Source organism: Heteronotia binoei, chromosome 3 (assembly GCF_032191835.1).
Source record: "Heteronotia binoei isolate CCM8104 ecotype False Entrance Well chromosome 3, APGP_CSIRO_Hbin_v1, whole genome shotgun sequence".
Taxonomy (NCBI): Eukaryota; Metazoa; Chordata; class Lepidosauria; order Squamata; family Gekkonidae; genus Heteronotia; species Heteronotia binoei.
Genome location: NC_083225.1, coordinates 179,337,942 through 179,354,721, shown reverse-complemented (window position 1 = coordinate 179,354,721; position 16,780 = coordinate 179,337,942). Strand labels below are relative to the sequence as shown.

The 16,780-nt window shown below is 47.6% G+C and overlaps 1 protein-coding gene across 1 annotated transcript in view; it reads left to right on the top strand.

The window, feature by feature from the left end:
* Positions 1-329: 329 nt before the first annotated feature.
* The window catches only part of TYR (tyrosinase), a 52,113-nt gene continuing 35,662 nt past the window's right edge, over positions 330-16,780 (top strand). Inside the window, exon 1 of the mRNA XM_060235194.1 lies at positions 330-1,219. Coding sequence (XP_060091177.1) covers positions 401-1,219 — 819 coding nt within the window. The 5' untranslated portion in view covers positions 330-400. The remainder of the gene's footprint in view (positions 1,220-16,780) is intronic.

The window sequence follows — 16,780 nt, the reverse complement described above, 5'->3', positions numbered from 1 at the left end:
CGAGCTGTCCTTCAAAACTTTCAAGTTTCCTGTATGCAACCAGGCATGACACCCGCCAGAATCAGCGCATCGAAAGCGATCATGTGCTAAGCAGAAGATGAGGGCTTTATAATAAGACTCTATGTCTGAAGCCAAAGGGAGGGGGGAGAAACTAACAAAAGCGACCTGGATATCACCCAGAACATGTGATAATCAGATTAACAGAAAAAAAGTCCATGTGTGCATGGATGAGAAACTGCAGGGAAACCGGCTGACAGTCAGAAAAAAAACTATGCGGGAAGAACTTTCCCACTGCATGAAGGGAATGCCTCTCCTTCTCAGGACTGTGATAATGATCACAGTTTATTCATAGCCACTGGGCCAATCAGCCGGACAGAAAGAATCCTGCTGTGGAAAGAGGATGTCTCTCTTTTTCATCGGGGTCCTACTGGGCATTCTCCCTCTTGGCTTTAGCCAATTCCCTCGGGCCTGCGCCAATTCAGACAGCCTGCTGCGGAAGGAGTGCTGCCCAATTTGGCCCGGAGATGGGTCCCCCTGTGGACAGCTTTCCGGTAGAGGATCCTGCCGAGATATCCTTCTTTCAGATGCCCCTTTTGGTCCTCAGTACCCCTTCTCGGGAGTGGACGACCGGGAAGACTGGCCTTCCGTGTTTTACAACAGGACGTGCCAGTGTTCGGGTAACTTTATGGGATTCAGTTGTGGGGACTGCAAGTTCAACTTTGTGGGCCCAAACTGCACCGAGCGGAGGCTGCGAATCAGGAAGGACATCTTCCGGATCAGTGCCGAGGAGAAGAATCAATTCCTTGCCTACCTCATCTTGGCCAAGCAAACCACTAGCCGGGACTTTGTCATCGCCGTCGGGACATACGGCCAGATGAATAATGGCTCAAACCCAATGTTCCGGGATATCAACCTGTATGACCTTTTTGTCTGGATGCACTACTACGTGTCTCGGGACACCCTCCTAGGGGGCACCAACGTATGGCGGGACATTGATTTTGCCCACGAGGCACCGGGTTTTCTTCCTTGGCATCGACTCTTCTTGCTCATGTGGGAAAACGAGATCCAGAAGCTTACAGGGAATGAGAACTTCACCATTCCCTACTGGGACTGGAGAGATGCTGAGACTTGTACCATCTGTACAGATGAATACATGGGAGGCAGGCACCCCACCAATCCGAATATTCTCAGCTCGGCCTCTTTTTTCTCCTCATGGCAGGTAAGCGCAAGGGAGTGTGGGGGTGAGGAGGACATTTACCCACACTCCTCCACTTGCAGCTGCTGGAATGGCCTTGGGTCATCCATAGCTCTTGCAGAATTGTCCTTGAAAGGAAAGCTTCTGGGAAAGCTCTCTCAGCCCCACCTATCTCACAGGGTGTCTGTTGTGGGAGGGAAGGTAAAGGAGGTTGTGACCACTCTGAGATTCAGATTATAGGGTAGGATATAAATCCAATATCTTCTTCAAATCCAGTATCTTTTACTTAATTTTTTAACTGGAGATGCTGGGAATAGAACTTGGGACTTTCTCTATCCCAAGCAGATGTTCCGTCGTTGAGCCACAGACCCACCCCTTTTGGCCTTTGATTGGATTTTGGCTAGTGTGGAAGAGAAGGTAGAACTACACTGCATTGGGAAGCCTGTGTTTGAGGGAGGGTGTATGTGCCAGGAATAAGCTTGATTTGTCATCCCAGATCCCTGCAGATTCGTTGTTGCAGGCTGCCTATATGAGAATAGAGAAGAAGAATTGCAGATTGTTACCCTGCCCTTCTCTCTGTATCAAAGACTCAGAGCGGCTCACAATCTCCTTTACCTTCCTCCCCCACAACAGACACCCTGTGAGGTGGGTGGGGCTGGAGAGGGCTCTCACAGCAGCTGCCCTTTCAAGGACAACCTCTGCCAGAGCTTTGGCTGACCCAAGGCCATTCCCGCAGGGGCAAGTGGAGGAGTGGGGAATCAAACCCGGTTCTAAGAGTCTGCACACTTAACCACTACACCAAACAGGGCCGGCCCTGCCACTACGCAAACGAGGTGATTGCCTAGGGTGCCGGCCTTCTGGGGGTGCTGAACTGGGTGCTCCCATGTGACTTAGTGATGTTATCAGTGCAGGGGGGGCCCGCTGGAGCCTTGCCTAGGGTGCCAGACAGTCTAGGTCCAGCCCTGCTAGAGAGTATCTGCAAAAGAAGCAGAAACAAAGCTAGAGAATAACCAGGAAACAATGACTAAGCAATATAAACAACTCCATTGACATCAATTTATATCATAGAAGAATCGTGCATGGGTTCAATTGGAAAACTCTAATAAGGTGCGACTCTTAATTCACTCATAGTCCAATAAAGCCACAAGGGAGAGAAGAGTTCACCAATTCTTAAAGTGCTCTGTGACTCCAATTAGTTCATTCTTAATGTGTGGGCTTGCAATAGAGACTTTTCCAATTATTCCAACTTCAAGCGTCGAGACGTGATAAAAAGCCATCCTTTACTTAGCAGAAGGATGACGTGCAATTTCAGAGATGGAGTGTACCTTCATTGGGCTAAGAGTGAATTAAGAGTCGTACCTCATTAGAGTTTTTCAGTTGAACCTACGAATGATTCTTCTGCGATGTAAATTGATGTCAATATAGTGGTTGACATTGCTTAGTTATTGCTTCACGGTTATTCTTTATCTTTGTTTCTGTTTGAGAATACGGGCAATCAGATTTCCCCCCACCCTAAAAAAAATAAGAACTTAAGAGAAGCCATGTTGGATCAGGCCAGTGGCCCATCCACTCCAACACTCTGTGTCACATAAGAACATAAGAGAAGCCATGTTGGATCAGGCCAATGGCCCATCCACTCCAACACTCTGTGTCACACAGTGGCCAAAAAAACCCCAGGTGCCATCAGGAGGTGCATCAGTGGGGCCACTGAGGCCAATTGTCCTGAATTGCTATCACTGGGGAGGCATTCTGAAATTGGAAAACATCTTCCTTGTTCCCACATAGACCTTCACCTCAACACATAGTCTTTAAGCATGGGCAGGATCATATGGAAGTATCAAATACCCAGGTCCCAGAACAGTGGTTAAGTGTGCAGACTCTTATCTGGGAGAACCGGGTTTGATTAGCCACTCCTCCACTTGCACCTGCGGGAATGGCCTTGGGTCAGCCAAAGCCCTGGCAGAGGTTGTCCTTGAAAGGGCAGCTGCTGTGAGAACCCTCTCCATCCCCACCCACCTCACAGGGTGTCTGTTGTGGGGGAGGAAGGTAAGGAGATTGTGAGCCGCTCTGAGACTCTTCGGAGTAGAGGGCGGGATATAAATCCAATATCTTCTTCTTCATCCACCTCACAGGGTGTCTGTTGTGGGGGGAGAAGATATAGGAGATTGTAAGCCTCTCTGAGTCTGATTCAGAGAGAAGGGCAGGGTATAAATCTGCAGTCTTCTTCTTCTTTCTCCTCCTCCTCTTCTTCTTCCTCTCCTCCTCTTCTTCACATTCCACTCTCCAAGCAGTCATTTTTCTCCAGGGCAACTGCTATCTGTTGTCTGGAAATCAACTATATTATTTATTTAACATATTTAATTTATGGATCACTTATTCCCCCTGCAATGTAGGGCTCTAAGTGATGTACAACCATCAAGAACATAAGAGAAGCCATGTTGGATCAGGCCAATGGCCCATCCAGTCCAACAGTGGCCAATACACACACACACACACACACTGTGGCTAATAGCCACTGATGGACCTCTGCTTCATATTTTTATCTAACCCCCTCTTGAAGCTGTTCATGCTTGTAGCCCCCACCACCTCCTGTGGCAGTGAATTCCACATGTTAATCACCCTCTGGGTGAAGAAGTACTTCCTTCTATCCGTTCTAACCCGACTGCTCAGCAATTTCATTGAATGCCCACGAGTTGTTGTATTGTGAGAAAGGGAGAAAAGGACTTCTTTCTCTACTTTCTCCATCCCATGCATAATCTTGTAAGCCTCTATCATGTCACCCCGCAGTCAACGTTTCTCCAAGCTAAAGAGCCCCAAGCATTTTAACCTTTCTTCATAGGGAAAGTGTTCCAACCCTTTAATCATTCTAGTTGCCCTTTTCTGGACTTTTCCCAATGCTATAATATCCTTTTAGGCTTCCCAAATCCCCCGCCTGGGCGGAGGACCCCCGATTTGGAGCCTCCTCCCCCCGCTGGCCAAAAATTCAGAAAGCGGGGGGAATGGCAGCCCTTCCCACCCAGCTTCGATCCCAGCAGCTTCTCCTCTCCCGTTCCCACCGATCCCCAATGCTTCTCCTCCTCCCTTCCCTTCCCTTCTCACCTCGATTGCAGCAGCTTCTCTTTGCCCCTCCCCTTCCCGCCCAGCTCTATCGCAGCAGCCAGAGCTTTCCCAGGCTGCTTCCTGCCCCGCCCCAAAGGACCATGTGCCTTTGCACCTCCAGACGTGGTGAAAGGCTTCAACTTTCTGTGTCTGTGTCTGTTGCTGAAATAAGCTGGCTGATGAGTAGAGAGGGCAATCCCCTACATCAGATTTGCGAGAAGGGGTGTGTGTGTGTGGAGAGGGAAACGTCTTCATTATTCCCTATGGAAATTGTTTCTCATAGGGTATAATGGGGAATTGATCTGGAGGTTTCGGGGGCTCTGGGGGAGCTATTTTTGAGGTAGAGGCACCAGAGTTTCCGTATAGTATCTAGTGCCTCTATCCAAAGTACCCCCCAAGTTTCAAAACGATTGGACCAGGGGGTCCAATTCTATGAGCCTCAAAAGAAGGTGCCCCTATCCTTCATTATTTCCTATGAAAGGAAAACATTTTTAAAAGTGTGCTGTCCCTTTAAATGTGATGGCCAGAACTTCCTTTGGAGTTCAATTATGCTTGTCACAGCCTTGTTCCTGGCTCCACCCCAATGTCTCCTGGCTCCACCCCCAAAGTCTCCTGGCTCCACCCCCAAAGTCCCCAGATATTTCTTGAATTGGACTTGGCAACCCTATATCCTTTTTGAAGTGTGGTGACCAGAATTGTACACAATATTCCAAATGAGACCGCACCATCGATTTATACAGGGGCATTATGATACTGGCTGATTTGTTTTCAGTTCCCTTCCTAATAATTCCCAGCATGGCTTTGGCCTTTTTTATTGCAATCGCACACTGTCTTGACATTTTCAGTGAGTTATCAAAAACAATTAAAAGCAAAAAATTGGCTACATTATCTTAGATGGAGATAACTTTTTTTTGTTACTCCACTCTAGACTTGTAGGAAGGAGAAGAGGGGGGCAAAGTGAAGATGAGGGGAAAGAGGCTGGTTATGACAGAACCTTTGCTGTCCTCAGCCCAAAACCTGGCAGAACATCTTTGCCTTACAGACCCTGAAGAATTGCATTAAATACCGCAGGGCCTTGGTGGTATTTGGCGTGACATCTCAGGTGCCATCTAGAGGGTGGCAACCCTAAATAAGGCAGATAGAAGGAATAAGGTAGACGGAAGTTTTCACACCATCTACGGAGACCATTTTGATCTCCCTTCTTCTGGAGCAACTCTGAATTCAGTTGGCTTTTCTCAGATTCCTACCGGCATAATTGAGATGAGAGCCTCACGCTCGGTAAGCACCACAAAGGAGTGAGTGTGGCATCAAGGAGGCCTTGAATCTCCCGCGCCGCGTGCCAGAACTCTGTCAAGGAGCTAACAAAATGAAAATAAAGGCTGGCCGAGAGGATGAATGAAGGGCTTTTCATAGCGTTGTGGAAATTGAATTGGCAAATAAGCAAAAGCGTGAAAAGAAAATGAGGAAGAGAGAGCTTTCTTTCATGGAAAATAAATTTCAGGCCATCGTCTCTGGCAAAAAAAAAAGTTGTTTTTTTTTAAACTGTTACAAAATAATGACACTGAGATGGGAGAAATCCAGGCACAGGGGGAATACTTGAGAATTGTAGAGCTTGCTTTTGGGGGAGGAAACGGGCAAGTGTCTGTTTCTAACTCAGCATCCCCCTTTTCTTCAAGGAAGGAGCACACATTTGCTTCCATTGAGAAGTTGCCATGGCAACAGGGATAACTGTGAATGCATGGTGAAACGTAGACTTCTTTCTCCCCCCCCCCCCCACAACCTTTTACCTTTTTAAAAGAAAATTCAGCCAAAAGCTGTTCCTCTGGAGGCAAATGCATTTGCAAGCCACGTTCTCTGTGTGTTGACAATCTTGTTGTTTACTTCTGACCAATTTCCCGGCTTCTGCCATTAGAGCTCTCCAAAACATATCATGGTCTCCGACCCGCCTCCCCCCTTTCTTAAAGCCAATATGTTAAATAGTTTTATTACTGCCATTCAATAATGCTCGGAGGATGGGTTAAAGAAGGAACTTCCCAGGCTGGGATGCTAGGCCTCTATGGTTTGACCATAAAGTTTCTGCCAATTCCTAGAGCTACCCTTTGTTTCTTCCTGTATAAACGTCTAGTAAGTACATGAGGCTGCTGTTTTGGGAGGGAAGGGGAATTTCCCACCATAGCTTGGAGTGGGAAATAACTCAGTAGGGTTTTTGGGGGGGCAGTAGGGCTTTTTTTTTTAGCAGGAACATACAGGAACGCAGTTCCAGCTGACTTGGTGCCGGGGGAGTGGCCTAACATGCTAATGAGTTCCTGCTGGACTTTTTTCTTTTAAAAAGCCCCGTGCAATCAATGGTGACATCAGTGGGTGTGGCCTAATATGCAAATGAGTTCCTGCTGGGCGTTTTCTACAAAAAAATCTATGTTCTGTTGTTGGCCTTCCAGAGGAACTGGTTGGCTGCTCTGTGAGACAGTATGCTGGACTAGATGGACCATTGGTTTGATCTACCAGGACACTTGTTATGTTCTTATGAAGGCCTCAGCCTCTATGCCCTGTTGTTTGTTAGCTCTCCAGTGGAACTGGTTGGGCTCTGTGTGAGACAGGATGCTGGACTAGATGGACCATTGGTTTGATCCAGCAGGGCTCTTCTTATATTCTTATGAAAGCCTCAGCCTCTATGCCCTGTTGTTTGTTGGCTCTCCAGCAGACCTGGTTGGCCACTGTGTGAGTAGGGTTGCCAAGTCCCCGGCAGCCTCCATAGAGTTTTCCCTTCCAAATTTGCTAGAGCACCCGGGAAAACCATAGAGCTTTCCTGGAAGTCCCTCGAGCGGCCAGCGTGCTATGTCACCGGCGGGATGATGTCACTGTGAGTGACATCATTGTGCCAGCGATGTGGGTGGATTTTCCCTTCTGGCCCAATGTGAGCCAGTGGGTTGGAAGCCTCCCAGGCGGGGGAAGCCCCACCCAGCCTGGGAACTTGGCAGCCCTATGTGTGAGAGAGGACGCTGGACTAGATGGGCTACTGGCTTGATCCACCAGGGCTCTTCTTATGTTCTTGTGAAGGCCTCTGCCTTTGTACCATTACTGGACCTCCAGGGGAACTGACTGTGAGAGAGGACGCTGGACTAGATGGGCTACTGGTCTAATCCAGCAGGGCTCTTCTTATGTGCCACAGCATAACTGCTGTTTCTGTGTAAGCACATGATTCATGGGGCTCCTATCAACAGCACAAACACATAAGCAGGGGCAATAAGAAGAAGAAGAAGAAGTTATTGGATTTATATCCCGCCCTCCACTCCGAAGAGTCTCAGAGCGGCTCACAATCTCCTTTACCTTCCTCCCCCACAACAGACACCCTGTGAGGTGGGTGGGGCTGGAGAGGGCTCTCACAGCAGCTGCCCTTTCAAGGACAACCTCTGCCAGAGCTATGGCTGACCCAAGGCCATGCTAGCAGGTGCAAGTGGAGGAGTGGGGAATCAAACCCGGTTCTCCCAGATAAGAGTTCACTCCCTTAACCACTACACTAAACTGGCTCCCAATCACACAAGTCTTTCCTTGATATCCCACCAGAAGGACAGGTGGCAGCTGGGAACGGCCCATGTGATCTGCCCTGCCCACCTGGTCATGTGATTCACACATGCGCCTACGCAGCATGGGATTATGCCACACAGATGTGACTCCCACACTGCAGGGAGTGAGCAGGAAGGGGGCCGAGCATTGAAGAGAATGTGTTCTAGGGAGGTTAGAATAGATGTAGAGGTGGGTGTTCCTTTGGAGACACAGAGAGGTGCCAAGGAGAGATGCTGTTGTCATACCAACAGGAAGAGAAGACCAGATTTTTTACTTACTCTTCTGCATCGTCTGTGACAACGATGCCCGGGTGCTTCTGAATCCACTCGCAAGGTGCTTGAGGGAGAAACAATGTGAGCTCCATTGTTCACATTTAAAAAAAAAAATCTGGAATAGTACAAGAGCTAAATGCATTTTTTAAAAAAAGCTTAAATAATGAGAATTTTGAAAATCACTTCTTGTCTTTTTGAATGGTCTGCCACACTGTCCTTCGCTTCAGTAGCGGATGGCACAACTGTGGGAAGAAGACAACGAGGAAGAAGAAGAAGATGATGATGATGATGATGTCGGCAGATTTATAACCTGCCCTTCACTCTGAATCTTAGAGTGGTTTACAATTTCCTTTGCCTTCCTCCCCTACAATAGACACCATGTGAAGTAGGTGGGGCTGAGAGAGCTCTCCCAGAAACTGCCCTTACAAGGACAGCTCTGTGGGAGCTATGGCTTACCCAGCACACTTAACCACTTAACCTGGTCCTCCCAGAGAAGAGCCAGCACACTTAACCACTACACCAAACTGGCTCTCATGACATACATCATCACCTTCCAGAGTATCAAAAGCATGACTCACAAGAATATTCACCCAGCTGAACATGTGTGTTCATGTCTGGTGACCCAGATCTGCATAGAAGTGGATGGGCCATACAGGCCCTCCTAATTCCCCTATACGCCTTGCGGAGCAGGACAAGAGAAGAAGGGTGAAATGCTACAAGGGTCGAGCTACAGGTCATGAAATATTATCAAAATAAATATTCTATTATGTGGAGCGCACAATGGTAAAATTAAAAACACAGGGCCTGAATATCAGTCTGCATTTAGAGTCAGAGCAAGCTTTACGCAGGCCTGTAGCCACGGGGGTGGGAAGGGGCTGGAAGGCACGGCCCCTCCATCCACACACACCCCTTTGACCTGTATGGTCCCTCCTGGCGGTGGCAGCCCCACTCTCCCCTCTGCTCTCGCGGCCCCGCTCTCCCCGCCACTATTGCTCAGGCAGCCTCTGATCTCCCTGTGGCTCTGGTGGCCCCCGCCCCCTCCACGACACCTCCCCCTCCCTCTCTCCAACCCACCTTGTGCTCCTGGGACTCTTTCAAGGCACCCCCCCCCACACACACACACACTGATCCCCTGATCGCGCGAAAAGCAGCTCCGAGGCCAGTCAGTCTGACTTCAATACTGGGAAAGTTGGTAGAAAGCATTATCAAGGACAGAAATTTTTATTTATTTATTTATTTATCTGAGATTTATATCCCACCCTTCCCACTAGGTGGCTCAGGGCGGCTTACAACATGTAAAACTAACATAAAATATAAAATTAAGCATTAAGATTAACATTACATAATTTATAGTTAAAAATCTAAACATTTGTTATATACATAAAACATTAAAATCATTCAGCGGACTTAAGTTACGCTCAATTCAAATTCGATGTTCAGTGTTCAGTACTCAGTGCCGGTCAGTTGTGGGCCAGCCGGAAGAGGGCTGTCTTACAGGCCCTGCGGAATTGAGTAAGGTCCCGCAGGGCCCTTACCTCTTCCGGCAGCTGGTTCCACCAAGATGGAGCCATTATGGAGAAGGCCCTGTCCCTTGTAGCTTTCAAACGGGCTTCTTTTGGCCCGGGGACAACCAGGAGATTTTGAGTTCCCGATCTCAGTGCTCGCTGGGGAACATGTGGGAAGAGACGGTCCCTCAGGTAGACAGGTCCTAGGCCATATAGGGCTTTAAAGGTAATAACCAGCATCTTGTACCGAACTCGGTAGGATATTGGCAGCCAGTGCAGAGCCCGAAGTCCCGGCTGGATGTGCTCCCACCTTGGGAGCCCCAATAACAACCGGGCGGCGGCGTTCTGCACCAGCTGCAATTTCCGGGTTCGGCACAGGGGCAGCCCCATGTAGAGGGCATTGCAGTAGTCCAACCTCGAGGTGACCGTAGCATGGATCAGCGTTGCTAGATTGTCGCGCTCCAGGAAGGGAGCCAGCTGCCTTGCCCGCCTGAGCAGGCACATTGATGAACATGAGTTATTGAGGAAGACTCAGCATGGGTTCTGTAAGGGAAGATCTTGCCTCACTAACCTGTTACATTTCTTTGAGGGGGTGAACAAACATGTGGACAAAGGAGACCTAATAAATGTTGTTTACCTTGACTTCCAGAAAGCTGCCTTGACTTCCAGAAAGCTTTTGATAAAGTTCCTCATCAAAGGCTCCTTAGAAAGCTTGAGAGTCATGGAGTAAAAGGACAGGTCCTCTTGTGGATCAAAAACTGGCTGAGTAATAGGAAGCAGAGAGTGAGTATAAATGGGCAGTCTTCGCAGTGGAGGACGGTAAGCAGTGGGGTGCCGCAGGGCTCAGTACTGGGTCCCATGCTCTTTAACTTGTTCATAAATGATTTAGAGTTGGGAGTGAGCAGTGAAGTGGCCAAGTTTGCAGATGACACTAAATTGTTCAGGGTGGTGAGAACCAGAGAGGATTGTGAGTTCTGGCTGGCTTGGCATCAAGGGTGTGGCCTGATATGCAAATGAGTTCCTGCTGGGCTTTTTCTACAAAAAAAGCCCTGATTATGCTGTATGCTAATTTACGGAGAGTGGTGAACCTCCCGTACTGCAGTCTGAGCTCTCTGCCTACGACCTGAGTTCGGTCCCAGCAGAAGCTGGGTTCAGGTAGCCGGCTCAAGGTTGACTCAGCTTTCCAACCATCCAAGGTCAGTAAAATGAGGACCAAGCTTGCTAGGGGGGAAGTATAGATGACTGGGGAAGGCAATGGCAAACCATCCCGTAACAAAAGTCTGCCATGAAAACATTGTGATGTGATGTCACCCCAGAGCTGGAAACGACTGGTGCTTGCACAGGGGACTACCTTTACTTTTTACTCTACCTATATGTATGGACTGGTATTTTCCATTCCATTATATCTGAGGAAGTGTGCATGCACACAAAAGCTTATACCTTGAGTGAAACTTTGTTGGTCCTGAAGTTGCCACAGGACTCAAACCTTGTTCTGTTTTATGGATTGAAAGGCAGATAAGGTTGAATGCCAAAGAAAAGGAATCTTGAACTACAAATGATGAAATGCAACAAGTAACCTGGATTATGACTAGCCGGTGTCAGACCGACACGTGCTTCCGACCAACACGGCAACCCTCCTGAATCAGAATCACTGCTTTACAATCTCCTTCAAGACAGAAAAGCATAGCGGGGCAGGAAATTAAGTCAAGAACAAGGGGACCTTTTATTGTAACCAACAGGTGACCTGTTGCTGACCCGATCAGAGAAAAGGCCCTTCTGCACATTCGGTGTCACAAAACAGCCGAATGTGTTACCATGGGGAAATTCGAGCTCATAACTGCTGCGAAATTCCAGCAGGGATTGGCTATCCATATAGGGGACAAAAGCCAGGCTATGCGATGATGCCCTTTGAGAAGGAATTAAGAATTCTCTTGCTTCTGAGCTAAAACCTATGGATTATGGGGGGGATTTTAATGAGTGTGGATTATCTCACATCTGCTGCCCTGAGGTTCTTGCACTGCTATCGAAGCTTCCGGTGATGGCTAGTGATGAACTACGTCGGCCACAGGCTGGGCTTAATTCAGTACACATGCATGGTTTTTGTATTCTATTCTCTCTACTCTTGCAGTCAAAAGAATGAGTTCTCTGATTATTTTGGAAGCATCCGAATATTTGTCGAATATTCACCCCAAATGTCTGGTCTCCCTTTGGCATACTGAATTGGCTGCTTGCCTCTATTTGACCGATTATTTTCCTATATTTGCCAACTATAATGCAGCGGTACTAGACTATGTTTAAGATGGGGTTGCCAAGTCCAACTCAAAAAATACCTGGGGACTTCGGGGGTGGATCCAAGAGCCATTGGGGGTGGAGCCAGAAGCAAGGTTGTGACAAGCAGGGCTTTTATTAAGCAGGGACACACAGGAACACAGTTCCAGCTAACTTGGCATCAGGGGGTCTGGCCTAAGATGCAAATTTGCATATTAGGCCACCCCCACCCCACCCACTCCCAATGTAGTCAATTCTCCTGGAGCTTACAGTAGGCCCTGTACTAAGAGCTCTGTAAGCTCCTGGAGGACTGGCTACATCAGAGGGGTGTGGCCTAATATGTAAATGAGTCCCTTCTGGGCTTTTTGTGTGTGAGACAATGGTGATATCAGGGGGTTTGGCTTAATATGCAAATGAGTTCCTGCTGGGCTTTTTCTGCAAAAGAAGCCCTGGTGACAAGCACAACTTAACTTGAAAGGGAGTTCTGGCCATCACATTTAAAGAGACCACACTCCTTTTAAATGTCTTCCCTCTATTTGGAATAATGAAGGATAGGGACACTTTCTTTGGGGGCTTGTAGAATTGGACCCCCTGGTGTGTTTTGAAGAGAGGCAGTTCTCCTTAGCGGCTGAAGCCGCGTTCAGTCAATGATTAACAATCTTGAACTAAATATATACAGGCTTATGTTGCGGGATTTTATTTGTACCCACAGCAACACAAACCGAAAACCAAAAACCTAGAAACCAAAACAACCTGCAGTTATCAGAAGGCTAATACATACTCGCTAATAAGTGTTAAGACCTCATAGATAAACTTTATTAGACTCCAAGTTTAGAAAAGCAAAACAGTTTATTAGACTCCAGGTTTCTCCTTTAGACAGAAGGCTTAAAATATATGCATAGCAAAACAAAACAGTTAGATAAACTTAATACATTTCAGTTTCTCCTTAAGATAGAAGGCTTAAAATATATGGATAGAAAAGCAAAACAGAAAACAGTTGCACAGTTAGAATTCAGCCAAGCATAAAGCATAAAATACAATAAAGCAGAGAGTATACTGAAAAATATAAGTCCCAACATGGACTTCATCCTATTAGTTACATTTTCCCATTTAAAATCTAAGTCCCAAGTCTCTAGTAGATGCTATGTTCTATATTCCAAGTCTGAGCATTTACTCTGTTTGAGCACTTAGGCTATGTTTGAGGCCTCAAACAAGAGATGACTTAAACAGCTGGCCAGCCCAGATTCTAAGTATATTAGCTCGGCATGATCGACACAGAGGGAGCCTCTTGTGCAGACCAGCAGCCTGTGCTCAACTGCCCAGGGCTTTTAAAGGAAAACTTTATCACTTATCTCTATTTCATCTAATGTTATGAATTCCAGAAAACTTCCAGCTGCATTTTAATATAAACAATTATACTGCCAACTGAAAACATTGTCCTCAGTTCACTTTTACCTTTAACCTACTTATACAAAGGGCTAGTTCTCTTGCTTCCTGCCATACCATATAAGGATCATACCAAATAAGGATGTTCCTGCCCTGGGACAGCTTATGAACTTTCACACATTAACCCACTTATGCTTTTCTCGGAGAGCAATATGGCTTAAGGTGTTTGAGGAGCTTAGAGCTGAAGAACTCTTTGTGCTGATATCCTAAGAGTATGGCTACTTTCAGAAAGAGCTCTTGTAGCCGATTTCATAAAGAGTTTGGTTAAGATCATAAAGAGGGCCAACCTAAGATAAATTCTGCCACAGCTTACAGTATAATAATCACACACCTTGTATCATATCTAGAATGCGAATAAATGTGAAAGACGAAAGACCACTCACCCAGTGCTTAATTTACTATGACTGCCAAAACGCTGGTCAATTGCTTCAAGAGGCACAGACGTTTCTCTAGAATAGCTAGCTAGAATGGTTTAAGATGTTACAGGAAAGGGTATTTTGGAGATAGTCTATAGCAGTTCCCTCTAAACTGCGGAGTCTTGTGAGCAATAATCCTATTTTGTGAGCTACTGGCATTGAAGTTGTGAGCTACTGCATAAATTATTCCATTCTGGGGTCACGCTTCTTGTGCTAAGACAAAAATGTATGAACTGGAGGCTAAAAATCTATCTGCTAGCTCACGCTAACTCAGTTTAGAGGGAACACTGATCTATAGTACATTTCGTAAACTTTGACCTGGATATGTAAGGCTGGCTTGATTTTGTCAGATCTTGGAAGCTAAGCAGGGTCAGCCCTGCCAGGCTATGCCCTTGAGACGGGGCAGAGTTGCCGACTATCAAGGCTTTTTTTTTTTTGTAGCTGGAACTCCTTCGCATATTAGGCCACTCCCCCCGATGTAGCCAATTCTTCTGGAGCTTACAGGAGGCCCTGTACTAAGAGTCCTGTAAGCTCTTGGAGGACTGGCTACATCAGAGGGGTGTGGCCTAATATATAAAGGAGTTCCTGCTACAAGAAAAGCCCTGCCAACTAATACAATTGATCTCCAGACTACAGAGATCACTTTCCTTGGAAAAAGTAGAACATATTGCATCTATATCCCGCCCTCCACTTTGAATCTCAGAGCAGCTCACAATCTCCTTTACCTTCCTCCCCCACAACAGACAACCTGTGAGGTGGGTGGGGCTGAGAGAACTCTCCCAGAACCTGCCCTTTCAAGGACAACTGTGTGAGGACTATGGCTGACCCAAGGCCATTCCAGCAGCTGCAAGTGGAGGAGTAGGGAATCAAACCCGGGTCTCCCAGATAAGAGTCCATGCACTTAACCACTACACCAAACTGTCTTTCAGTAGCTGCTTTGGAGGATGGGCTTTATGGCATTAGACCCTGCTGTGGTCCCTCCCCTCGCTAAATCCTACTGTCCCCAGGCTCCACCCTCCCAAAATTTCCAGACCTGGCAACCCCGAGAAGGGTGTTACATAAGAACATAATAGAAGCCATGTTGGATCAGGCCAATGGCTCATCCAGTCCAACACTCTGTGCCACACAGTGGTCAAAAAACCCAGGTGCTATCAGGAGGTCCATCAGTGTGAACAGGACATTAGAAGATCTCACACTGTTGTCGCTCCCAAGCACCAAGAATTAGAGCATCACTTGCCCCAGACAGAGAGTTCCATCAATTCATTGTGGCTAATAGCCACTGATGGATCTCTGCTCCATATGTTTATCCAATCCCCTCTTGAAGCTAGCTATGCTTGTATTCATACAGAACGCCTACAGAAAATGTAACTCAGAATAGTAGTTTATAATGCCAATATCCTTTCTCTTTGCATTTCAAACCCCTCACAATTGTGTTTTGAGGAACCATTCATTCTTGGGGATATTCCATTCCTTTGCTTTCACTGGGGAAAAAAATAGCATCCGTAGAGGAGGAAGCAACGATTCTTGAGCAAGTTTGATTATTTGAAGCCCACTGGGGAACTGCATTGATTTAAATTTTGAAGAGGACATTTATTATAAGAAGCAGCTATTCTTCATTGCTCTTTTTTTCTCCTGTAGTTCCCAAGAGATCATTTTAAAGCAGCCAGGAGGAATTTTGCCTCACCACTGAAATAAAGATAAATTTCCAGGCCTAGTTCAAAGTGCTGCCAGTCGCCTTTAAGGCTCTTAATGACTTGGATCTTTCACATCTTATGAAAAACTTCAAGCTTTGTTTATATGCCTACACAAACACTTAGGAAAAGCAGAAATCGAGTCCCATAACTGCCTCTTTCCCGAGTGAGATCTGTCAAGGACTGTTTCTTTTATTACAGGTACTTTGCTTCAGCCACGCTTAGCAAGATAGATCAAGATGGGTAGCCATGTTAGTCTGCCTTGTAGTGTCAAGTAGACGGATTCAACAAGGAGTCATCGATGAAACTGTGGCTCAAGCCGAACGCTTGAGTAGAATGAAGCCAATACATTGATACAAGCATTATAAGATACACTTCAAAAGAATTCCTACGGGGAGGGTAGTACGAGAGCGTTCACACATAACTACAAAAGATACATTCCCAGGCTAGCTATCACACCGTTTGGCCTTGCTTACATGCACGGCTCATACTCCCTCGCACCTCTGTCTGGGAAGGCCCAATTTACTTCTTTCACAGCAATTACCAGCCATAAAGGAAAGGAGGGGTCACTAAAGGAAAATAACTTAGCAGCATTTGGCTAGGCTTCCCAACCCTCCCGCCCTGGCGGGGGACCCCAGGATTTCCACCCTCTTTCCCCGCTCCCCCCAAAAATGGAAGCGGGGGGAGGGGGTGGAAATGGCGCTGGGGAGCATGGCCAGCTGCCGCATCCCGGAGCCGGCAAGGCCGCCGCGCCGCTGCTGCCCCCTCCCCTCCCCTCCCACTGCAGCTGCTCCTCCGAGATGAGCCCAGGCTGAGCCCATCTCAGAGTAGCAGCCAAGAGGCGGCAGCAGCGCAGGGGAGGGCAAGGCAGGCCAGGAGCATGGCGAGCCGCGAATCCGGGCCCTTCTAGGCACGCCCCCGGCCCGCCTCCACCCCCCCTCCGCTTCCACCCCAGAGGCGGAGCGGGCGAGGCGGCAGCGGCGCGGCAGCCTCTTCTCCGCTCGCCGTGGCTGCTCCTCCGAGATGGGCTCAACTTGAGCCCATCTCGGAGGAGCAACCACGGCGAGCAGAGAAGAGGCGTCAGCTGCGCAGGGGCGGCTCGCCGTTTCCCCCCCTTCCCCCTAGCTCCACCCCATTGTCTCCTGGCTCCACCCCCAAAGACTCCTGGCTCCACCGCCAAAGTCCCCAGATATTTTGGGAGTTGGACTTGGGAACCCTACATTTGGCCCATCGTGATTTTAGGCAGGCCTGTTCTTGACAGGCAGGACCCATCAGTCTTTGAGCAGAATCAGGCTATCTTGACATGTAGCAGTAGAAAACAGCA